The 25,116-nt window shown below is 43.6% G+C and overlaps 1 protein-coding gene across 2 annotated transcripts in view; it reads left to right on the top strand.

The window, feature by feature from the left end:
- Positions 1–23,191, top strand: part of LOC144761756 (uncharacterized) — a 238,703-nt gene extending 215,512 nt beyond the window's left edge. For both annotated transcript variants that reach the window (XM_078647008.1, XM_078647009.1), the window contains 3 exons: positions 18,614–18,703; positions 21,575–21,664; positions 23,050–23,191. In XM_078647008.1, the coding sequence (XP_078503134.1) occupies positions 18,614–18,703; positions 21,575–21,664; positions 23,050–23,142 (273 nt within the window). In that variant the 3' untranslated portion in view covers positions 23,143–23,191. The remainder of the gene's footprint in view (positions 1–18,613; positions 18,704–21,574; positions 21,665–23,049) is intronic.
- The last annotated feature ends 1,925 nt before the right edge of the window (positions 23,192–25,116 follow it).

The raw sequence follows: 25,116 nt of genomic DNA, 5'->3' as shown, positions 1-25,116 counted from the left end.
AGCACATTTGAATGACCAAGAATGGCTGCCCATATTAAGATGACTGACTGTTTTATTCACGTGACAATCAGAAATTATCAGCCAGACTGATTTTTTATAGACTGCATCAAGGTCCCCAAACCTGTGCATTCACCGTTGTTTGAACAAGTAGATATCCTTATGCTGAGGGCCCAATTGGGGTTAATGACAGATACTACAAACAGTAAGGGGCAGATTTACAAGAAAGTGACGCATCTGTAAAGATGCGTCACTTTCCCTGCGCCATCCTGGGAAACACTTGCGCCACTATGGATGTTCCGTAGTTACAATATGGCACAATGATTGACAGATGCGTCAGAAATTCTGACGCATCTGTTGACGCAAAAGTCAGGCATTGCTGGAGTCGTATCGAAAGAACGATGCAACTCCAGTATTGCAGGGGGAGGCCCATCCTCATTGTGCTGCGTCACTATTTACGCCTGCTTCAAGCAAGCGTAAGAATTTGACACAGTGGAGTCCTAGAAGTGACGCAGTGAATTCTTGTAGATTTCACTGCATCACTTCTACTAAGCTTTTTTTGCGTTGGAACAACCACCCTGCATACATCATACCTGTTGCAGGTATAATGTGACGCAGTGCTTTACAACGTGATGCTTCTCCCTAGATGCGTCACATTGTAAATGGGCTGCATTTTTACACTGCTGCTGTATCACAAATAGTGACGCAACTGCAGCGCAAAAATGAAGCAAGGGGCTTTTAAAACTGCCCCTAAGACTCTTCGTCACCCTACAGGAGATGCTCAGGTATTGTATTACATTAATACTCTACCATTGAGTCTGAACAAAATCTCTGCAGGAAGTTTAAACATTCAAATGACAAAAGTCAGCAGGGTGGCAAATTAAAACTCACAAAGCATTCCAAAGATGCGTTAAAGTGTATTGTACTAGCAATTGATTTGTGCTGGTGGGGATCACCAGCATTTCTGGGAACTAGGACTCTGTTTTTTATGAATAGACTTTAGCTCAGAGTAAGAGAGGGAGAAAGGAGGAAGAGAATGATAGGAAACTGAAACAAAGGGAGAAATAATAGATGGAATACAATAACCTGCAGAGTGATGTAAAGAGAGAAGCATGAAGTGGAATGAAGATGAGGCAAGCTGTAGATAGAGAAACTACAAACTAAGATGTATATATAGTCAAGTTAAGTAAATTTGCAGTTAAGAATAGTAATTGTAGCCTGACCAGGTTGAAGCGCTGGATGGGAAGATCACCCATCCTTTCAAATGGATTTCCAACCACTGGTTGTGGAATTAAGGTGGATATTGGGTGTCCACCTGTTATGTTAATGGCTTGGCAGGTGACACAGGAACTGACAAACTCATTTACTTTCTGGGGCATCTGGGGACAGTAGAAATGGCTAAGCCAGCCCCAAGTATTTGTCTGGCCAAGATGTCCAGCTATGGGGATGTCATGGGCCAATGTGAGTAAGAACTCTCTGTACATCTGAGGCACTACCACTCTCCAAGTAGCACCAGGGTTGGGGTCTCTGGTCTCAGTAAACAGGAGTCCTTCCTCCCAATAGACCCTGTGGGTTCCACTAACATCTCCCCTTTCCTGCACAGCAGCTTGCTTTCTCAGGCTTTCAAGCATTAGACAGAACTTCTGGCCAAGGCACAGCTGTTCCCTAGTGGGTCCCCCGGACCTAGGAGCTCAGCCTGGTAAGGGTCAAGTTCCATGGGCTCAGTTCCCTCTGGGGTTGACAAGTCATATCCACGAGGAGAGAGGTCCTGAATTTTTAGCCTTCTTGCCTTTTCTCTTGGAAGTTTGGGCCATTTTTCCAGGCTCAAAAAATATTTTTTTACCATGTGTTTGGCTCTGTGCTCTAGTCTTAACACACACAATCTCAGGGATGTCCAGCATTGGAGCACAGGTTTTCAATTCTACCTCAGCTCATACTAAGGTCTCCAGGTCGTTCCCAAGCAGACAGGCAGTAGGAATTCTTGGAGATATCACTTCCTGTTTCAGGCCAGTAACCTCCACAGTCTAATGTTACCATATCCATGGCATGGTCTGTAATAACATTGTCAGCGTTGGTGACTGGATACTGTTTTCCAATCAGGTATTACTCTAGGAAAACCAGGTTATTGCTCACTATGGTGACACTGGCACCTGTATCCCTCACCTTCAGTGCTTCTATTCTAGTCCCATTGATCATGGGGTACTGCAAATACTTTTTCAAGTTGTGAGGCCACACAGCTAAAGTGACAAACTCAACTTCCCCTTCTGTGACTAACACATCTTCAGTGTGAACCCTGATTTGCTCTGGGCACACTGTTGATCCCATCTGAAGATTGGCTATACCAGTACTAACTGGAGGACGACTAGGGAGCTTCTTGTTAGGGCAAGTAGCATCTCCAGTCAGGTGTCCCAACTTCTTAAGGTTCTAACACCAGGACTCTTTGGGATCAAAGTTTTTCCCTTTGTAGCTACCAGGGGTCTGGAAAGAGTTCTAGGACCCTCCCCCTTGAACAGGTTTTTGGGGACCTTTAGAAGACTCTTGGTTTTTATCTTTGGGGTTTTCACCCCCTTTCCCGTGGGGAGGTTTGGCAGCCCTTTGTTTATCACCCCCAGTTGTCTGCCTTTTTTCCAAGTTCTTGGGGAAAAGTTACACCTAGGTCTACCAGATGTCGATGCAACTTTTCATTAGTGCAATTGCTTAAAATGTGTTTCTCCATAAAAAGATTATAAAGTCCATTATTTCCAGTTAACCATCTATCCAGTGTCTTAACTGAGTAATCTATGAACTCAACCCAGGACTGGCTCTGGGTTTTGTGCTCCTCCTAAATCTAATCCTATATTCCTCAGTTATGAGGCGAAAAGCTCTCAATCAGAGTGTTTCTTCATTAGGTCATAAGACCCAGCATCTGCTCCAAAAAAGGGTCAGGAGTCTGTTCCTGCAGTTACCAGTGAATAGTTCCCAAAGGAGAGCCCCCCAGTGTGACTTCTCCACTTTTCTTATTTCACAGGCCCTCTCAAAGGCTCTGGACCATATGGAGATGTCACCACCTTCCTCAAATTTGGAGACAATCCCTTTGGGGATTTTGGGATCATAAGATTGCTCTCTGTCACTATTTATTAAGAGGCTGCCACCATTGATAGGAGCTAGGCCCATCTCTGCTCTTTATTTTTCTAGAGCCCGGAGTCTGGCCTCTATTACTAATCTTTTGGCCAACCTTCTTAAAAGGTTGGTCTCTTCATTGAGAATGTCCTGAATAGTCTCAAAAGTACCTGGTCCACCTGTGTGGGTTTAAGGTGCTGTGAGAGTATCACTGGCATCAGGGACACAGGGTCCCTGTCCTCCCTAGGAAGTGAGGGGAGTTGGAAGTTAGCCTCATCCCCTCCACTTCCTGCCCTATCTGAGTGATCCTCACCTTGTTCAGATGGGTGGTCCTTAGCATATCCTGCTAAGAGCTCCTGGAGCTGTTTCTCTGAGGGATGTGGCCCCACTACAATGTTTTCGAGTTTGAATAGAGACTTTAACTCTCTCTACTCTAGAAGGATGTAAGGGGTAAGGTTGAGCTCCTCAACCAGGTTCTCTATGTCGCTTAGCATTTTTTTCACTAACAGTTGGGATCTTTTTAAGAGACCTAAGAAAAATGTCTAAACCCTCTTATGCTTAACTATGATGATTTTTTATTTTCTATAAAATACTAAAGGGACTCAACTAAGACCCTAACCAGACTTTTAGAAATTTGGAAAAAATTGTCAATTCAAAAAAATCTGAATTCTAAAGACAATTTAAGAGGTCTGTCATGTGATCAGGTGTTGACCAAGTCAGTCCAACAAATGCAAAGTTATAGACCCCACCACTGATCCACCAATGTAGGAAGCTGGCTCTGTGTATATTATACCAAAGTAAGGTATAGTGTGCCCCTAGTCCAGTGGATCCCCAAAGTCTTACTGAGGTAGAAGTAGATAATACCTTACTCTCTATTTGTGGTAGTGTGGGCGAGCAGTAAGGCTTTATCAGAGGGTAATCTTAAGCATTTAATGTACACACTCAGGCAAGAAATTATGTCAAACACTCAAAGACTGAACTCAGACCAATTGTTTGTATAAAAAAGTATTTCTTTAGTTGTATTTTAATTTTAGAACCAAGCAGGACTTGGTACAGGTAAGTAAAATTGTACTTTTCAAAACAGGTTGATACGAATATGCAAGCTGGATGAAATTGACGTTGTTAAACGTTTATAAAACATTTAAAGACAATAGATATTTTCAATTACTTTGTGATTACTTTTTATATTACTGAAGAGGACATTTAAGATTACTTTTTCTAGTCAGTAGGGGATGCCTAAACATCTCACTGGGACATTTCCTGGACAAAGGTAAGTAAAGCACTTTGACATTAAACACAGTTGCTTAGGTTTCCATACAAACACAACTCAACACTTAGAACTTTTTAATAGGAAAAGCAGTCAATGCGATCCCTTGGAAAAAATGTGGTGATCAGTTTGCAGGTAAGCAATGGGTCTTGAGGGTTGAGTTTCTGGGGCTAGAACAAGGGTGCCCTCAGGGTCAAGGATGCACTCAAAGAGCACCCTCAACTGCACTAGGGCAGCCAGGTGCATAGTGCTGAGGCCCAATGTTAGCCTATGGGGCTAGGGGCCGTCGGTTGGTGGTCGCTCTAGGGCAAGCCATGGGATTGTGGAAGCAAAGTTCCTAGGATTAAGCTCAGGGCAGAGGGGGATCCCAGTTAGCACTCAAAGTGCACTCACAGCGGCACAGGTTCAGCCGGGTGCAGGGTGCTGATTTGGTGTCGGGGCACTGTTGTTTTTAAAGGGAGCTCTCCGGTTGGAAAAAACTGCAAGTTCGGGCAAGGAGGCTTTCTGGAGGCAACCACCAGTTGGAGAGATAAGTTTCGATGCAGGGGTTGCCTGGACACCGTAGGCTGGGCCACCCAAGACCGTGGGGCGTTGGGTGCATGGGTGTCTTTAGGCGTTGGACTTCCTTACCAGCTCCGGTCATGGTCTGGGGGATCCCCCAGATAGAGGCTGCAGGCGTCATCAGGAAACTTGAGGTAGGTCAGGGATCACCAGATACCAGGTCAGGTTAGCTGGTTGAACCTCCTTGTGGTGTTGGGTCACTTAGGCCTTGGGTGTTGGGTGCAGAATGGTGCAGACTCGCAAATGTTGCCACAGCCAGAATATGGTTCTAGAGCTGGGGCCAAGGCTGTTTGTGTCCTTCTCTTCTTCCTTCAGCACGGCTCTTTGGTCCTTCTTCTTCGTGCTTGTTTAAAGACGCAAGGTTCGGGGTCGCCCCATACTACTAAACATAGGGGCATTTCAGTTAGGTACAGGTTGGTACCAAGGGGTCCCTTTTTTGGGGTGGCTACACGCCCATTTACACCACCCTTCAGTTGGAGGGGGGCATAAGCCTCTCTCTGGTTGGCTGAGTCTCCCCACCTTCAAGATGGCGGGCCTGAGTGTTGTGCTTCACCTCATATCCTTCACCTGAGGGGTGAAGTTGGCAAAGGTGGCCACACCTCTCCTCCTATCTTGGTTTTTCTGCTGACTCACCCTCCCAAAGTGGGGGTCAGAACCGATGGGGGCCAGTTGCTGGGAGCAGCAAAAGGCAGGGTCAGCTAACAAAGGCGGCAAGCCTTTGAAGCTTCCCATCGTGGACCCTGCCCATCCTGGGGGAGGAGGCGTGGTACCTTTGCCTAGGATGTGCTTTGTTTCAGTATCCCGAGATCTGAAGGCTCTCAACCCAGGGGTTCAGAAACATGTATGGGTGTGGCAGCTGGTCAGCAGCCATTCATCCAGGACAGTAGACTTAGTTTGATTTTCAGGGGGAATCTCTAAGATGCTCTCTGAGTGCATTTTGTATTAAATCCAACATTGGCATCAGTGTGGCTTTAATGGGCTGAGAAGTTTTATATTAAACTTCTCAGTCTTCAATAAAGCCATCATGGAGCTGTGGAGTTTGGGGTGCCAAACTCCCAGCCCGTGTTCTAAAATGGCTTTACTGCACTTACAACACCTGTAAATGGTACAGGCACTGTAGGGGCCGAGGGTTTAGGCATCTGTGCCCTCATTTGTGGTATAGTGCACCCTGCCTAAGGCCTGTAAGACCTGCTAGAGGAGTGATTGACCTATGCCACAGGCAGTGTTTTGGTGGGCATGGCACACATGGATGTGTGTCATGTCGACCTGTAGTTTTAGGCTCTCCCCCTGGCACACAGAATTCAGTGGCAGTGTGTAAGGCTCAGGGGAGGATTTTCTGAGGGTGGCAAATATATGCTTCAGCCCTGTGAGACTATCTCAGGCTCCAAGGACCTTGGTGCCCCCAACACCTTTTACTTGAGACTTATATGTAGGCCAGAGGAGTGCCAATGTGGGAGCAAAGGTCCAGTTTTGGGAAAAGAACATAGGCAATGGGTACCTGATTAGTAGGAACCCAGGGCACACTTAGTCAAGAAGCATTAAACATCAGACAAAAAGTGGGGGGCAAACATGCAAAAAGGGGCATTTTCCTGCACCCATAATACAGGAGTCGGGGGAAGGCATGAATTAGTGTATGGCAGCAGAAAAACTGGTGTGCCAGGCAAGAGGGTGCCCATGCAAATTTGAGAAGATCAGTGGTCCCTGGAGAGAAGTGAGGAAAGAGAGACAGAAGAGAGACAGTGAGGAAAAGTGGGAGATTCTTAGCTGACGGAGGGTGGAACGGGCTTGAACCACAAGTTGAACTGGTGGGTTTTCATGTGGATGCGAGCAATGAAAGGAAAAAGACTGCGTTGGCATCATGTTCCAGCCCAGGCCTCGGGAAGACCTATGTAATAATTGATGCATGTTCCGCTCAAAGTCCTCGACAGTTGGGGGATATGTTATGCTGTCTGTTTTCCTCTGTGAAAATTGAATAAAGAGATATAAAAAAAGAATAGTAATTTCACAGTATATGTTCTATAGCAGTAACCTGCACTCGATGTTGCAGATTGATATTTTGTTGCTTAACATTGTGATATAGATCACATTCGCAGGCAATCAATACCTAGTAGAATAAAGGTCACTTTTGCTAAAACTTTGGAACTGTTTATCTTGTTTGGCTCAGCAAACAAAAGACAGGCTAGCTCTGAATAAAGTATAGAGAGATGGGCAATAAGGCTGAACACTCCTTGAGAGGGAAAGTAAATATAGCACAATATATACAATAACACACCTGGTTGCAACATGTGAAAGTGTTCATATGGTGGTCTGTGTGTACATAGTTGTGGAACTAACAGAGCCCCGATGCAGGAGTGTGAAACGGCATGCTGACTATATGCAGTTCCTTAGACCTCCAAACCCACCTTTCAAACACCATGCCTTTCTTCAGTATTTGAAGCGATTAAAAAAACAATGCTATAAAGATTGAATCTAAAACTGCACTTCTGTAATATTATCAGCAGTAGCAGCATTATATTTCCTGCACCTACTTCACCCTGGAAGCTTATATGACCTGCCTTATAGCAATTTATTTTTATGTTACAAAGGTCCTAGCTTTTTTAAGATATCTAGAGGATTGATTTCCACAGGCTAAAAATAAAGGCTGTGTTTTTTCTTCAGTGTCCAGCCGGACCTAGAAGTATTTATTTCCAAAATAGTAAGAATAGGTAGAATAAAGCGAAAACAATTCGCACATTAATAACTGGGCACAAGCCTGTACCAAGTCAAAGGAAAACAATACAAAGAAAAAGACAAAGAATTCACAGGCAAACAAGGAGAACAGGGTGGCTTATAATACAATGCAAGAAATTCTTGAATAAGCACAAACCCACAGTAACTGCCGAGAAAGTTAAAAATCATACAACAAGCAGTACTGCAAAACAGTCGACGAACGTTTCGATCCCTATCTCCAATAATACAGTGGGATCATCTTCAGGACTAGAGTTTGACTTTGCCTGATTTGTCAAGTGAGCCACGAGCTGTGCTAGATGGGCCAGTCGTGGCTGAACAAGGCTTCAATGTCAAACAGTTCCGGTTTAAAGTTGATGCCGGGTGACGATTCAGAGGAATCGAAATGAAGATAAGGCCTGCCAAAAACAGGTCGGGTTGATTGTGACCGATGGAGCCTAGTATTGAGCGTGGGCTCGATGCGGGACTTCAGTTTGGAAGTAGTAGCCGTGACCGGGGGTCTGTTCCACATAAGGCGCTCGATAATACGGGCCTTTTCCATGCGAGTCTTAGTTTACTCGTAGTGGGGCCTCGATGGGATCCCGTCTAGGTAGCACAGTGGCCGGATGCTCAAATCCCATCGAGGCCCCACTACGAGTAAACTAAGACTCGCATGGAAAAGGCCCGTATTATCGAGCGCCTTATGTGGAACAGACCCCCGGTCACGGCTACTACTTCCAAACTGAAGTCCCGCATCGAGCCCACGCTCAATACTAGGCTCCATCGGTCACAATCAACCCGACCTGTTTTTGGCAGGCCTTATCTTCATTTCGATTCCTCTGAATCGTCACCCGGCATCAACTTTAAACCGGAACTGTTTGACATTGAAGCCTTGTTCAGCCACGACTGGCCCATCTAGCACAGCTCGTGGCTCACTTGACAAATCAGGCAAAGTCAAACTCTAGTCCTGAAGATGATCCCACTGTATTATTGGAGATAGGGATCGAAACGTTCGTCGACTGTTTTGCAGTACTGCTTGTTGTATGATTTTTAACTTTCTCGGCAGTTACTGTGGGTTTGTGCTTATTCAAGAATTTCTTGCATTGTATTATAAGCCACCCTGTTCTCCTTGTTTGCCTGTGAATTCTTTGTCTTTTTCTTTGTATTGTTTTCCTTTGACTTGGTACAGGCTTGTGCCCAGTTATTAATGTGCGAATTGTTTTCGCTTTATTCTACCTATTCTTACTATTTTGGAAATAAATACTTCTAGGTCCGGCTGGACACTGAAGAAAAAACACAGCCTTTATTTTTAGCCTGTGGAAATCAATCCTCTAGATATCTTAAAAAAGCTAGGACCTTTGTAACATAAAAATAAGTAGCTTAACCCATGGTCCTTGGCCATTATTTTGGGTTCCCTTGTATACTAAACCTGCCTTATAGCAATAGCACCCATTGCAGAGCATAATCCTGTATCTCACTGGGAAGAACAGGGAGTGGGGTAGATTGTGTCTGTACACAATGATCCAATGAGTGCAAAGTGTGGCCACTTTGGTTTAAAGAAGCTAAGAAGAGACATGAAAGCACACTTTCTTTGCCTGAGTACCATAAAATTCCATTGTGCAGGTGACACCGCTTACATAATGACTATGGGCTGGCGGTTAACTCCGCTCCGCCAGCAAAGTTTGTCGAGTTTTATTAACTGTGCACTCCGTTTGGAGTGCTAAGTTTTCCAAAACTCCGCAATCGCAGCGGAGCAGAGGTCACCGGTGCAGGGAGACTTACCTTACTACCAAATTGTTGTCCTGCTCCTGCTGCTGTGCCTGGCTCCACTTCTGATGCTCTGGTTGAATTACAGGAAGAACTGCAGTGCGCATGGCGTACTACGTGAAGGCATACCTGACCCTATCAAATGCCATGATAGGGTCAGGCATGTCTTCACTCAGTACGCCATGCAAACTACAGTTCTTCCTGTAATTCAACAAGAGCAGCGGAAGCAGAGTGGATCCAGGCCCAGCAGCAGGGGAAGGACACCAATTTGGGAGGAAGGTAGGTATCTACTATTTTTTATCTTTTAGGCCTTACTACGCAGGAGGGGGGCCGGCCGTTTAGCGGGAGGGAGTACGGGGGGGCCGTGGTGTTTAGCGGAAGGGAGGGATGGGGGTTTAAAGGGAGCAGGGGACCAGGGGTTTAGCGAGAGGGGGCAGGATGTGCTGAGGCTTTAGCAAGAGGAGAATGGGGAGCCTGGGCTTCCACAGGGGTGCAGGGGGTGGAGCAGGGAGGGCACTCTGACAGGCCACAGAACTCTGTAGAATTTCATGGAATTTTCAAGTAACTCCGTTAAATTCCGCAGAGTGCCACTACGCGAGCTCCGCCCACCCCTGATAATGACATAGAATCATTAACCATTAATATCATGGGGTGGATCTTACTCAGGCCCTCTGGAATGGTGTGGGAAGCTCGTGGTGGGAAACACCCGTTCACCTCTCACCTCTCTTATCTCTCATCTCAGGCCCCAGTTACCTAAAACTAGAACTAATGTGCCATAGATGTCTCACCTCTCAAAGCATGGTTCTAAGTGGTTAGAAGGTAGACTAGTCTATCCTCCATAGCCCACTCTCACTAGCCACTAGGATATCATTCCAGCCATATGCTGAACCTATTCCATTCACAAGAGTAAAATTAAAGCCTAGTGAGTAGTGCTATATTTGCAAACGAATAAATACAGGGACTCAAAGTTTTTCTTGGAAGCCCACCAACAGCGCTCCCAAGTGTTGGTTTAACCAAATACCAATTGATTTGTGGTCTTGATTTGACTTGATGCATTTTTCATCCACTGTCATCTATTCCCTGCCCTTTGATCTAAAGCTTGCTGGTTCTTTTACATCCCTGGTTTCTTAATTTATCAGTTCTTTTTCATTATTCTTCCTCCTTACTCCCCTTTTCTGCCTTCTCTCTTTTATTCTGGGTCAGTTTGATGAGGATAAACAAGTGCCAGTTCCAAAATATCAGTGCCATTGGGCCCCACATGTAACTATCGGCTTAAATTAAGCACTGCCTGTGAGGGAGCAAAGTATCAGCTTTTGTGTGAATTGCAGAGGTATGCCTGATTCTTCAATTGCTGCAGGTGCACTGAACTTACTATAGGTTTCACGAGCCCTGAATGAAGACCTCTAGAAACCAAGAATAGGCTTTTGGTAGTCCATTTGGTCAGCAACTTCTCAAGGGCCAGGTAGGAGGTTGCCCAAGGTTCTATATCTCAGCAAGAGGATTTCTAGCCCACTGCAGTGGACTGAACACACCAACCACTAACTGTAACACTTCCCAGATTTGTTACATTTATTTGCTCAATGGAGCTTAGTAAGCTTGCCCTGCTCTGCCGACATTTCACTGGCTGCAAATACGTAAAAGACAACAATTCAACGCACTCTGCATTCCACATCGTGCAAAACACAAGGTTGGGCTGCATATCCTTCAGCACTTTATTAATCCCTACAGTGCCAACAGAGAATTGAGATCCATTAATTTATCCTCACCATCCCCAGAATCAAAAGGGCCAGAGGTGGTGGTCGCTTGTTTGACTACCTTGTTCTAAAACTCTAGAACTCTCTACCAATCAGCCTTAGGGAAAACGACAAGTGGGTGGGCACTCAAAACCCATTTATTTGCCTAAACAGCCCACTAACCTGCATAGCCTGTCAGTGCTGCAAAGCCCATCTTTGGTAGCCATATGGTCTATAAAAACCCTTGAAACTAATTGAAGTGGATCCTAGGTTATATCTGTGGCAGTGTGGAACCAGTCCTTAGCAGCAGACCATCTGTTATCAACTAAAATAGGCTGAGTGCCCACCCATTGACAATACTACTGTAGCAGTTACCAGTGTCAGCTCTGCTCCCTCTGCACACTTCATCCCATTCCTCTAAGAGTGAGTCAAACTTCCAGAACACTCTCTGATCAGGCAGTTCTTAGTCATTACTAGACAATATCACTTGCACACTGCATCCCATTCCTCTACGAGTGAGTCAAACTTCCAGAACACTCTCTGATCAGGCAGATCTTAGTCATTACTAGACAATATCACTTGCACTTCTTACATGCTAATAGTCAGTCCCTCTGAGGCTCTAAGGCAATATCCACCCACTAGCCACCAGAGAGGGGGAGCGTCCCCTTGGGCAAGGACCTTTGCTCTCCCCATTTTATTTTGCCCTAGCCACTCTTTCTGACCCCCCTGGGGGCAGAAAGCACACTAGACGCCAGGGATTATTTTTTTATAGGTCAGGGGTGGGGGCTGCCAGGAACAGGAATGTCAATGCCCCCAATCCCCCCCCCCCAAAAAAATACAACAGTCTTTCTGCCTCCCCAGGAGGCAGATGGGGCATTAGCCCGTGATCTGCTCACTGGGGGGAGGAGGGCAAAAATCCCACTAGGCACCAGGGATTATTTATTTTTTGTATACGTAGGGGTGGGGGCTGCCCAGAATGGGCATGCCAATGCCCCACCCCACCCCAAAAACAATTGCCACAGTCTTTCTGCCCCCCGGGAGGCAGATGGGGCAATAGCCCCTTATCTGCTCCCCTGGGGGGCAGAAAGTCCACTGGGCACCATGGATTTCTTTTTCAAAATTCAGGTTGGGGCTGCCCAGCACAGGCATGTCAATGTCCCCCCCCCCAAAAAAAAAATGCCACAGTCCTTCTACCCCCCAGGAGGCAGATGGGGCAGTAGCCCCTGATCTGCTCTGTTGGGGGGACATAAATCCCACTAGGCACAAGAGATTTTTTTTACATAGGGGTGGGGGCTGCACAGAATTGGCATGCCAATGCCCCTACCCCAAAACAAATTGGAACGGTCTTTCTGCCCCCTGGGAAGCAGGTGGGGGCAATAGGTCCTTATCTGCCTCCATGGGGGGGGGGGGGGCTGGAATCCCACTAGGCAATATTTTTTTCAATGGTCTGGGGTGCGGGCTACCCAGAATGGGCATGCCAATGACCCCAATCTCATCAAAAAATGGCACATTCCTTCTGCCCCTCCAGGAGGCAGTTGGGGTCAATAGCCCTGGATCTTCCCCCCTGGCACCAGGGATTATGCTGCCTTTTTTGTATGTAGGAGTGGTGGCTGCCCAGAATGGGCATACCAATGCCGCTGCCCCTAAATTTAAGGTTTGCAGGGGATTCCGGATGGAAAAACTTTGGAGGGTCCACACAAAGCATACCTCCATGAACTCCAATGGGTGTCTAGATTTCATAGATGTCTGGGTTTGGTAGGTTTCCCTAGATGGCTGCCGAGTGTGGGGACTAAAACCCAGGTGAGCCCCTTTGCAAAACCATGTTGTTTTGTGAAAGGTAATTTTGGAAGATCCACAATACGTTGTAGGCCCTTCTCTGCAGCAGGTACTTGGCCCACCCACACAATTGAGGCACCATTGTTATCGGAAAACTTTAAAGAATGTGGGGTGGGTGGAAGTTAGTAGCCCCATGCAGATTCCAGCACTTTTCATCACAGAAATGTGGGGAATGTTTTTCTTTTTTTTTTACAAAGTTTGAGGTTTGCAAGGGATTCTAGGTGACACAACCTGGTGAGAGCAACAAAAGGTAACCCATCCTGGATTCCCCTGGGGGTCCAGTTTTAAAAAATGTTTAGGTTTGCTATGTTTCCCTAGGTGCCATCAGAGTTAAGGTTCACAATCCAGGGTTAAGGACTTTGCCAAAAATTGTCAGTTTTCACTGTACAAATGTAGTGTTTAATTTTGTGGATCCACGCAGATTCCAGAACTTTCCATCACAGAAATGTGAGTAAAATGTTTTCTCTTACAAAGTTTGAGGTTTTCAAGGGATTCTGTGTAACAGAGATGGGTGACAGCCACAAAAGTCACCCACTCCTGTGTTCCCCTATGTGTCTAGTTTTAAAAAATGTATAGGTTTGCTAGGTATTCCAAGGTGCCGGCAGGCCTAGGGTTCAAAATTCAGAGCTAGGCACTTTGAAAGAAAGGGTAATTTTCACTCTAAAAATGTGATGTGTGTCCATGTTGCATTTTGGACTGTTTCCTGTGGCGGGCACTAGGCCTACCAACATGAGTGAAGTACCATTTTTATCGGAAGACTTTGGGGAATTTGGGGTGCATGGAATTTTGTGGATCCATGCAAATTCCAAACTTTCCATCACAGAAATGTGATGAAATTGTGTTTTTCTTTTCAAAGTTTGTGGTTTGCAAGGGATACTGAGTAACAGAACCTGGTGAGAGCTGCCTGAGTCACCCCTTCCTTGATTCCTCTAGGTGTCTAGTTTCTATATTTGTACAAGTATGCTAGATTTCCCTTGGTTCCAGCAGAGCTAGGGTTCAAAATCCACAGCTAGGCACTTTAAAAAAAAGGGTCAGTTTTCACTGTAAAAATGTGGTGTGTCCACGTTGCGTTTTGGCCCATTTCCTGACATGGGCACCCACAAAAGTGAGGTACCATTTGTATTGGGAGACTTAGAGAAACACAGATTTGTAGAGCAACTGATATTCCCTATTGACTTTCTATGCATTTCTGCCTTTCAAATGTAAGACAATGTGTAAAAAAGAAGTCACTTTGAAAAATGTCATATAATTCACATGCTAGTATGGGTTCCCACAATTTCGGAAATGTGCAAATAGCTGATGCTTCTAAACTCTATATTTTGTTCCCATTTTGGAAATACATAGGTGTCCTTGATACCTATGTTTGACTCTTTATATTTTATCAAATGAATTGCTATGAAAAACAATTGCAAGACCCAGCTCAGTTATTGGCTCAGGATTCCTTGGGTTCTTGGTGAACCTACAAGTCCTATATATCCCCACAACCAAAAGGGTCCAGTGGATATAATGATATATTGCTTTAACAAATCTGAAATACATAGAAGAAGTTACAGGTGAAAATGTTGTTTTTTTTCATCTCATTTTCAATTTGTCTTATTTTCAACTGTTAGTTTCTATAAAAAAAAACTTAAGGATCTACACAAATGACCCCTTGCTAAATTCAGAAATGTATCTACTTCGGAAATGCATAGTTTTCCAGGATCCACTATTGCTTTCATACCTATTTTTACCACTAACTGGAAGGAGGTTGGTGCACAAAAAGTAGCAAAAATAGGCTTTGTCCCAGTAAAATGCCAAAACTGTGTAAAACATATGGGTTTTCTGACAAAAGTCTGTCTGTCCCTAAAACTTGCATGGTGAAGATTTCAGTATCACAAACTGTTTGTTGATACCTTTTGCAGGGAAAAAAAATGATGCTTTCTTCTGCAGCACTTTTACCCACTTTTCCACACAAAAAAAGAAATTTACTTTGCTGTATTATGGCAAATATCTGGGACCCCTCCAGGGGAATCCACAAACCCTGAGTATCTTTAAAATTCCAATGATGTTGGAAGAAAAGGACGCAAATTTGGCGTGGATATCTTATGTTGACAAACCGTTACAGGGGCCTAAGCGTGGGTTACCCAAAATAGCCAAAAAAAGGCTTATAACAGGGGGGGGCAGCGGGGAAGACCTAGTAGCTAAGAGGTTAAGGCTTTTGTCTGCTATCACTTATGATTTCCTCAAAACAATATTGATGGTACTGAAGCATTTATAATCACCTTTTGACTTAGGCAGAGTGCTGTGGATGACTGAAGAGGTTTGAAATTAGTGGGAGCATGCAAATGTTTCTGTGGGCTGAAATGAAAACTTTACAACTGCAGTGCACCACATGGGTGTCTTACTGTCCATGCACGTTCAAAGGAAGAACATTTTAAGTGAATTAATGCACATATCAGTAGAGGAAAAATCTCCATAGTACACCCTCACCACCCCTCTTTCTCACTTGCCTTCAATATGTTAATGTTACCTACGTCCTCCAAAGAGCTAGGCTTTTCTTCTTCACAGCATGATTCTCGTTGCCCACGAACCCTTTCCTTGTCCTAACCTTTATTTCTGGCTCAGTGGGCTACTCACATACCATCAGTCTATTTTCTATTCTAAATCTATTCACACTAAACAAATTAATTAGGCGGCACATTACTCAAAATATTTTTTTAGACTCTGCCACATTTCCTACACGTAATCACTGGTTTTCGTCTCCGAAAATAGTCAGATGTCTTCTAAAACATGGATCAATACTTCTTTACTCTAGATCCTTGTTTTTGTACCAGAGGTAATGATAAAGCTAAAGGGAAAAAGACAAGTACATCAGCTAAAAAAATCCTATTTTTTTCTTTGTAATTTCCATCTTTTCCTAGTCATTGCCTTTATACCTTACAAGTTAGCTAAGTATAACACCCTCTGCTGGGCCTGCCAGTCTTCCTGCTGGAGAAGTTGCAAAGCCAAATCTTGCAGTCAGGTAGTTCTATATGGGGTAGGCAGAACGGTCGAATTTGATTCCATGTAATTCTGTGGGATTACATTAAAATTCCAGGGAATTCAGCGATGGAGCGGAGTGTGCATTTGCTGCTATTTTCTTAGTGCTAAATGCACCCTCGCAACCAAAAATGGATGTGAGGATGCATTTTTCTCCAAGAAATAGCACTACCAAATACCAAATTCACTGTGGTACCTTCCCTTCGGTGCCTCTGTTACATACTCAGCGTACATAAGCCTTAAATACTCTGAGAATGTAGGGGCACCAAGGGGTGTGCACATCAGTGAAGTCAGTGGGTTTAAAACAGGGACAGAAGAGGGAGCTGTCCCTCTATGTTTAAAAACAACTGCAGATTAAAGTTTGACTGCTGATCATTAAACATAAAAGGTGACTAAATTGAAGAATTAGTGCTTGGATGGTTGTAGAGTAACTGAGTCCATGGATAGGTGGTTAGATGAAAGTACATGCATATGAATGGATGAAGAGGCTAGTGCCATGTGTGGGATAAGTAAGTCTGAGGTTGATTGTGGCAGTGAGCAGGGGCATGGGTAGGCTGCGATGAAGTGGGAACCCAATTGTATGGAGACATCTGGGTGGAGAAATCAGAGCTTAGTAGAAGTTGTGGTGGTAAAGTAGGAGAAGGCTGCACAAAATCAGTGCATGATGAACACTGGGCAAAGAAGGGAGCACCTTACCTGGTTGAAGTGATATTGAGGGGTTGGGTAGCTGGACATCTTTTGCTGCTGGGCCATGTAGCCCCAGACCAAATTTCTTATCTGCACCAGTTCTTCAGCTGCAGTGTAACTGAGGCTTTTTGCCTTGCTGCATGATTATCGCTGACCCGGAACACCCTTCTTTGTCTTTTCCTTTATGTCTGGATACATGGTTACTCATTACTCATGTTACCTTCCCCTAAAATGTTTCTTCCGGCATACCAACAATGTATTTCCATTTTTAACCTGTTCACACTAAAATAAATTAATTGGGCTACACGTTACCTGAAACAATTTTTTAGGCACTGTGCCAGATTTGCTAGAAGTAATCATCGGTCATCTCACAAAGTGGTCAGACTTAAACCTAAGCCGTCTTCCCACTTATACAATCACCTGTAGGCTGCACACCAGTAAAAAGCAAAATGTCTTTCATTGTGGAATGAGAGAGAATGTATGTGTGTGGATAGAGGAGATTGCCCTCGAACTGAATCTTACCTAATGCTTTTTTTTGGTATCTTCACAGCAAGAACCCATCCCTGCCACATTTGAAGTGGAATAGACCCGGGGCCATATGTATGACCGTTTTTAGCGGTCGCAAACGTGGAATCGGCAAAATTTGTGACCGCAAAAAAGGGCGGTGGTATGTACAAATGCTATTTTGCAAGTCGGTGACTCGCAAAACAGTGTTTGCAAGTTGCTATTAGGAAGGGACATGCCAAGGGTGTCCCCTCCTAATAGCGAGTCAGAATGGTATGTATCATTGTTTTGCAACCGCATTTGTGGTTACAAAACATTTGCAGTTTACAGCCTACTTCAAGTAGGTGGTAAGCCACTCCCAAATGGACTGAATTTGGAAAAAAGAGTTGCTTTATTGAAAAATCAAACACAGACACTGGTGTCTGCTGTCCGCTGTCCCCAACAGGCCACCATCCCTGTGTTTGCAGGCCATTCCCAATGGGTCACAACTTGCGACCTGCCTCTTGAATATTAATGAGGCAGGTACATTGCGACCAATTTGAAAATCGTAAATAGTGTCACAGACACTGTTGCACATTCCCTTTTGCGAGTCGTAAAACGTTGCATTTTGCGATTTGCAAAACAAAATGGTCGCTCATCTGACCCCACAAGCCTTGTACCTTATGATAGTGAAAGTCAAAGAGTACGTGAGAGGTAATCAGTGGATAGGGAATTAGCTTGTTTTTTAAATGTTTCCATGCTAGCTGTAATGGAATGTCCAAGATCAATATTTTTTTACAATATTTCACCACTGGATATTCTAAAACCCCTTTATCCCTCATCTCATCTGTTTTCCATAAGGGTAACCATAGAGTGATCAAAGAAGCCAGTTTTAGGCACCCAGATCAGATTCCAAATCCTTGGCCAATCTTATCCTACTATAGTTGCCACATTGATGTCATCTCAATCCCTCCTAGCCCACTAGGGTGCTTCATCTTTATGCCATGATTGCAAATGGTCATGAATCACCTCTTTTGTGTCTTTTCATCTTAACTCCTGCATCTTCTTTATGGTTCTCTGCCCAGAAGAAAACAGTGTCTGAGTTTTCCCTACAAATAGCAAAGACATATTTTGCTTGACCACTCCCCAGACACTTCAAAAACGCCATTTTCAGGCTTTATTCGATAGATGGGTATTCTAAAGCTTTCTTGCCATGCATTAAAGCATCAGCCCTATGCACAGAAAACATCTTTACCAAACTGAATTCCGTTTTTCTACGTAATTATTCATTCCTCTCTGATATTTGCAAAAATTTGTTTGGGTCCTGATATATCTGTGGGTCGTTATTTCGAAAGTCAATTACATGACAATAGAAGAACTACAGGCAGGTAAAAATAAACAGCTCTGTTGTGGCTTTTGGGAGTTATCTTGCCTGATTCTTTTTTCGGAATCTTCACAGTTGCCAGACTTACGCACCTCAGATGGAAAACAAGAGAGCAGCATCGCATTGGTGTGTCGCCTTATAAATCACACTTCAGGAAGGCAGAGGGTAAGTGATCAGTGGACAGGCCCATGTGTGAGTGTTTCCTTTTTCCCCACCCAGTACCTGCTGTTAAAATTGTCTATCAGTGAATTGTCTTTAAATCTTCTGCAAACTTTTATACCCTCCCCCCAAATGATCAGATCCCTAAACTATTACTTTCTCATTCTGAAAATGCCATTAAGCTCTAAGGGGAAAATCTACTTTTCTGGCAGCGCAGTGCGACAAGCAAAGTTACTGTGGTGTGTTGTGTGGAAGGGAGAGAGCTGGCTAGTGTCACATCTACAAAGATAGTGCACTGCTGCTATTTTCCCAAGTTCTTGTTCTCCTTAAGGTTGCCTAGCACCATGCAGAAACTTTTGTACCAGAAGGTTTTGTACCGAAATGATAACCCTCCAGTACAAAATACTTTGCTTAGACTTACTTTTAAACTTTGACACTTTGTACATGTTCTTTATACACATGCAATGATCGTACAGTTTGGAGAAAAAATGATTTCTCCTACTTTGTGCCTTTCTCATGGAGGCGTATTTTTTGAGTGTAATCCCCTGTCTACCTCTGTTAGTAGATGGGGCTCTGTGTTAAATTATTTGGGTAATTACATGGGAACACCCCTGTACCACCCATAGAACACCCCTTGACGCAAAGTAATGCAAAGTAACACAAACAGCTACTTTGCAATATTCTAAGTCAATCTTCCTCACAAATAAACGTTTTCACTGAAAATTGAAAACTTTATCAAGACTTTGCACCGGTGCTCATCTCTTTTAGTGACTTTGCACCAACACAAAGCCTTGATAAATCTGACCCTACATTCTTATTTTATCTAACTCAGACCGATGTCGTCTCATCCAGCTAGCCCTAGATATCCACTTAATTCTGACACCATGATTCTTGACAAACTTTTATGTTTATTTGTTTAGTTAAGCACTCACTTCATGTCAACTGTTTCTGGGCTTCCGCAAGACACATGTTGCATAGGGATCACTGTTATTGCATGACATTCCTATTGTTTTTAATTGTATTGATAAGTGGTTGTGCAAGCAATTATTTGATCGAGGTTAGTTTTGATTCCTGTAGGTCATTTTACTAGTAGTATTATTAGTGTGTGGGCGGAGGATATTGAAAAATTGAAAGCCAGTGACTCTGAAGTGTTTTGTACAATTGGTTCCGGTAACCACTAAAAGGTTGATTGGTTTGAATCTTAGATGGTAAGCTAGTGGTGCATGATTTTAATCTGTAGGTATAAGGGTGTTGAACCTTAAAGGCAGTTGAAGGTTAGGCAAAGTGAGACTATTTTATTGAGGCGGGATTGGTCTATGCTTTTGTATGTGAAAAAAGTGTGAGTGGTGAACGTTGAACTGCTACTTTCAGTTTTTCATAGTGCTTTGGTTTGGCAGGGGGAGTGATGTACAGGAAATTGCTGTAGTCACATTTACTGATGTTTCTACCTCCAGGGGTGGTATTTTTGGGGATGAGGGGCAAGATTATTTTGAGGAGCTATATTTAGCAGAAAGTGGTATTGACCACTGCTTCTGTCAGTCTGGGGTTTGTGGCTATACAAAGACTATGACCCTGACGTTGGTTTTTATGAAACAATGGCTTCAAAGAAGGGTGGGAACCAGAGTGACAGTATTTTGTAAGGGAGATGTGGTGTCTCAGCACCAGGATTTCTGTTTTGGAGCCAGAGAGTGTCAGGCTGCTCAGAGTCATCCACATCTGTATTGCTTTGAGGTCTTCTGTCACATTCATGAGTTGCTTCCTGTGACCTGCAAGTAAATCTACATGTCATCATCTTAGGAGTGGAAGGTAAGGCTGTGTCTTTTAGGTCAGTATGAAGGATGATGCAGTACTCTTCATGAGACCTTGCAGGGTGGGAGATTTCAAACAACTGGAGCGGAGTGGTCAATGATATGTCCAACAGACCGGTGATAGTGTAGGAAGATGAGACAGAGTGGTTGAAAAGCATCATCTTGCTTAGGAAGCCTTAGCTGAATCTCACAAGCTGACCCAGATATTCACTGGTGCAGTTTCTGTTCCATGTTTTAAGCAGAATTCAGATTTATTGTAATGGAAAAATGAATTACTTATTCATTTTAAATAATGGTAAGGGTTGTCTGCTTGCTCCGTCATATTTTGTTGCATAGGGTGTTTCATTAATGAGCCCCCTGTTACTGAATGAGTCTTAATTTTCCTTGTTAGTGTGATTGTATATGAATTATGTAAGGTAATATCGCTCTTGCATCAGAATGATCATTTCATTGATCAAGGTGAAAAATCAATGAAAAGAGGTGTAACCACTAAACACCGAAGAAAAATGCAATTGCTTTAGAGTGGAGCTTTCATTGCCTGTAAGGAAGAATACCATTCTACTGTGGTTCATTAGTGCCTAGAGTGGTATAAGTTTCAGTTTGAGCATGTAATTGGTAGGTGACAGCTTGTCCCGCAATGGTATCTTCCATCCCTTTAATTTCCAACTACTGGCCTACCCACAAGGCTGGGTCCATGCTGGGCTGGCGTGCTGAGCAAAATAACGATCGATTTAACACAGATCTTTGTGACTGGGGGTGAATGTTTGCATTGTTCAGCATTCCGTCTATCATTTGTTCCTTTTGCCTACCCAATTAAGCAGTCATAGGAATGCTTATGTGCTAGAAAACCAACAGGTTTACTTCACTACATACAATCTAAAGTGGGTTCTGGAAACAACATGGTAACAGAGAGTCTGCGGGAGCTTACAATTCTTCTGCAGCTTATTCAGAGCAAACCAGGGTGACTAGAGAAAAGAAAGTGATTTTTGGGGTGGGCAATATGCTTATTGACAGGGGCACAATACTTTCACTGAGGGTTTCCCTCATACTCTTTTTTGTGTCTTTACAGCACTCACTGTGGCATGGCACATCTGGAATGTTTCAGAGGAGCAGCCCTATACTTCTAAACCAGATCTGTTACGTTTCTGAGAGAGAAAGGGTAAGCAACAGGGAATATCAGTGGAGGGGTGTGAGCCATTTAAGCAACAGGGAATGACAATGGAGGGGTGAGCCATTTAAGCAACAGGGAATATCAGTGGAGGGGTGTGAGCCATATGGTTGAGTATTCATTTGACCCCCACATGCATGGTTTGTTGTTGTCCTTCAAAATGGGTGTCCAATATCCATCCTCATCTTCTACTACCTGCCCCTCCCCCCTACAGAACTGATGTGTCTATTGACTAAACTAAAATGGCTCCATGACAATCCTGTTACCCCCATTAACATCTCATCCAGCCTTCCAAGCCCTGTGTGTTTAGCCTATCTTTACATCAGTTCTCACCTTCTAGCGCCCACTTCTTCCTCTTCTTTCCCATCTTTCCACATGATAGACAGATTTATTGACTTTGCAGGGCATGTTGAGGTTTGTGTACGTATTACAGATGGGTCATGAGACCTTATTTTACAGTATTGTTTATACATCATTTAAAAAGCACCAGAGAAAGTTCAACTAATCTTAATCCATAATTTACTTTTTTTTTTTTACCTATTTTTACACTATCTTTGATACTCCTGTAATAAACTATGGAGCAAAATGGCTTTGTTTCAAACATACTGTGATAATTTCCATTTAAAAAGTAGTGAGAACATATGATCTTCACAAAGAGAAAAATTGTGTGGAATCAGTTTTCACTAGTGCGAATTTCTGTGGCATGGCACTGAGTCCTTAGCACTTTCTGAGATTAGAAAAGTAAGCTGCTGAATCATGAGATCGGGTATCTCCGCCCATCCCAAACCTTTCAGGCCCTTATCACCCTGCTATTTCCTTGTAACTCCCAAGAATCCTTGGTTCAGGCTTGACTAGCTAATCCTGAGTTTAGTCTTTGACTTCTGGGAAGTTAACTCCTGGTTTTATGTGAATAAACAAAAACTACAAATCCCAGAGTGGAAAGTCAAAAACTCCCAACATTGCAGTTAGTTATGCATGGATCTGGGAAACTTGGCAAGGAGCCCAAAAGCATGGGGAGCTCGGCTGTGCAGGGTCTACACTTTAATACACTTTAATAGTGTAAACTTTGGTCCTGAGTTATTGTGCAACTGAGCACCTCATAACAATCATAAGAATTCAGGACAAATGTGAACGCTTATCCTGTTTTTTACTTGTACAGGAGGTGTACTGAAAGCCACATTAGTTATAATACCTGTATGTATTGAAACGTAGATAATGTAATTGTTCAATGCAGTTTAAGAATCACTATTGCTGTTTGGTCATGATTAGCTTATGTTAAGGGTTCAAGTTACCTATTAATGTAAAAATGTTTTCGATTTTTCTTTAACCCCCAACTGAAATGTATATTTTTGAATGTGTATCTTTTTCTTTTCCAGGCAACAGAGCCTTTTCTCCCAAAACTAGTCTGCTTCTTGAAAAACCACGCTACACAGATAACTAGCACTGTTGCCAATATTCTTTTTGGATAATAAACATAAGACTGCCAAGTGCATACTGTAAAATTAGAAATAATGTTAAGGACCTTGTTGAAAAATAAAATAGATAGTTGCTGTCTACATGTGATTTGTGAAGCAGATTCAATTTGGTGTGTGACTTCATCTTGTGTAATGTTGCCCACCCTAGCTGTACACTGTACATACACTTACTGACAAAGTATTTGAATAACAGAGGAAGTTGATGAAAATTATTTATGCTTTTTGAAGAACACTTTTGGTTAAACTATTGTGCCTGATATTTGCCAGATCCAGTAAGTGGAATGACAGCCAAAAGGTTGGGTATAGTACCTTCTAAAATGACATATATAGTGTACAAATTGTGCTAGTACAACGGAAGGTGGCTGTCATTTGTTTGTGTGGCTATGTGCAGTGCACGGCTGCTTCAAGTTTAGTACTCTTGCCTAAACCATTTTAACAAAATACCTCCACCAGGTGTTTTATCTATTTCAGGCATGTCACACTTTTTTATGGGGCCTGATTAAAGCGTCCCCTTGAGTCGGACGGCCCCCGGCTGTCTGACGTCACAGTGGGCGTGTGCGTCGGACGGCTGGGGGCGGTCCCATTTTCGCATGTGTAAAATCTGCCGGCACAGTGGGTAAATTTGCGCTGCAGTGAATGGGTTAAGCAAAATGAAGAGGAGCCCTTAGGACTAAGTTTAACATTTTTTTAAAGTTTAAAAAAATATGTACTACATAGATAGAACAAACTCCAGGATTGAGAGCAAATTAGGAGAAATGATTGATATATCCGCTTACAGCATCCACCTGGCCTATACAAACAGAATTCCCCTTAGTGTAGACCAATGAACCGGTGCGATACCTAGGGATTCAGATACATACCTATTCTGACGTGGTAATAAGAGGGAATTATGGGAAAGCAGTGCAGCTTTTGACAGAGGTGATAGAGAGTTGGATACGGTTACCTCTCTCATTGATGGGCTGAATAATTCTGATGAAAATGATTGTCCTCCCCAGATTTATTTTCCTGTTTGTCATTATACCAATACTATTATCAAAAACCGTATTTTGCACTTTGCACACACTTATGACTCGCTTGGTCTGGGCTGGTAAATAACCATGCGGAGGATGGGGAACATTAATCCCTCCCTTATATGATGGGTGGGGTGGATGCACCAGACCTTGTAATATACTATAGGGCATCGCAGATCATGCATGCATATTATTGGATTCACAGGCTGCCACTTCTCCCACATTTGTACTGGGAGAGGGAAGTAGCTGACCCGTTATCGCTCCCATGCTACCTGCTAAGCATAACACGGCGTAAATTCCGCATAATTGACCCTGTTGGCACTACGCATTACCTACTTAAGAAAACGGCGGATGAAAGGCGGATTCCGCTACTGTATTCGCCAAAGCTCCCAATAGAGTGGTGCACATGGTTTCCCGTAAGTGGAGATAGGGCAATAACGTGGACACTGCAAAGGGTAAAAATACACAACATGGGAGACTTCTTCAAAGATGGAACCCTGATAACTTGGGAAGTGGTCCAAGACTCTATACCTGAGGCAACACTGATCACCAGATATAAGTGCCATAGAGCATGCCAGTCACTGTGGGCGCTGTTGGGTGCAGACAGAGCAGAACTGCCTGAAAAAAAAAACTGACATATTTTCTCCATGCAACCTGCACGGCCTGCGGGATTTCAACACTATGTAAACTTATGCAACATAGTGATTATCCACCAAATAGAAAGGCGCAGCGGGAATGGCAGGAGGACTTGGGCGTAATAAAAACAGACAAGCAATGGGCATGCTGGTGCTCAATCACTAAGAGCATATCGCAAAATGGCAGACATCGCCTGGTGCACTTTAAATATCTCAAAAGAGATACAGCCTGCGAGGTGATGAGAAATGTGTAAGATGCGGTGCTGAGAATGCTGGGTTTGGCCATCTTGCTTGGTCCTGTCCTGAGATACACGCATTCTGGT

Source organism: Lissotriton helveticus, chromosome 6, assembly GCF_964261635.1.
Source record: "Lissotriton helveticus chromosome 6, aLisHel1.1, whole genome shotgun sequence".
In the NCBI taxonomy this organism is placed as follows: domain Eukaryota; kingdom Metazoa; phylum Chordata; class Amphibia; order Caudata; family Salamandridae; genus Lissotriton; species Lissotriton helveticus.
This window is presented reverse-complemented; position numbering and strand designations above follow the sequence as displayed.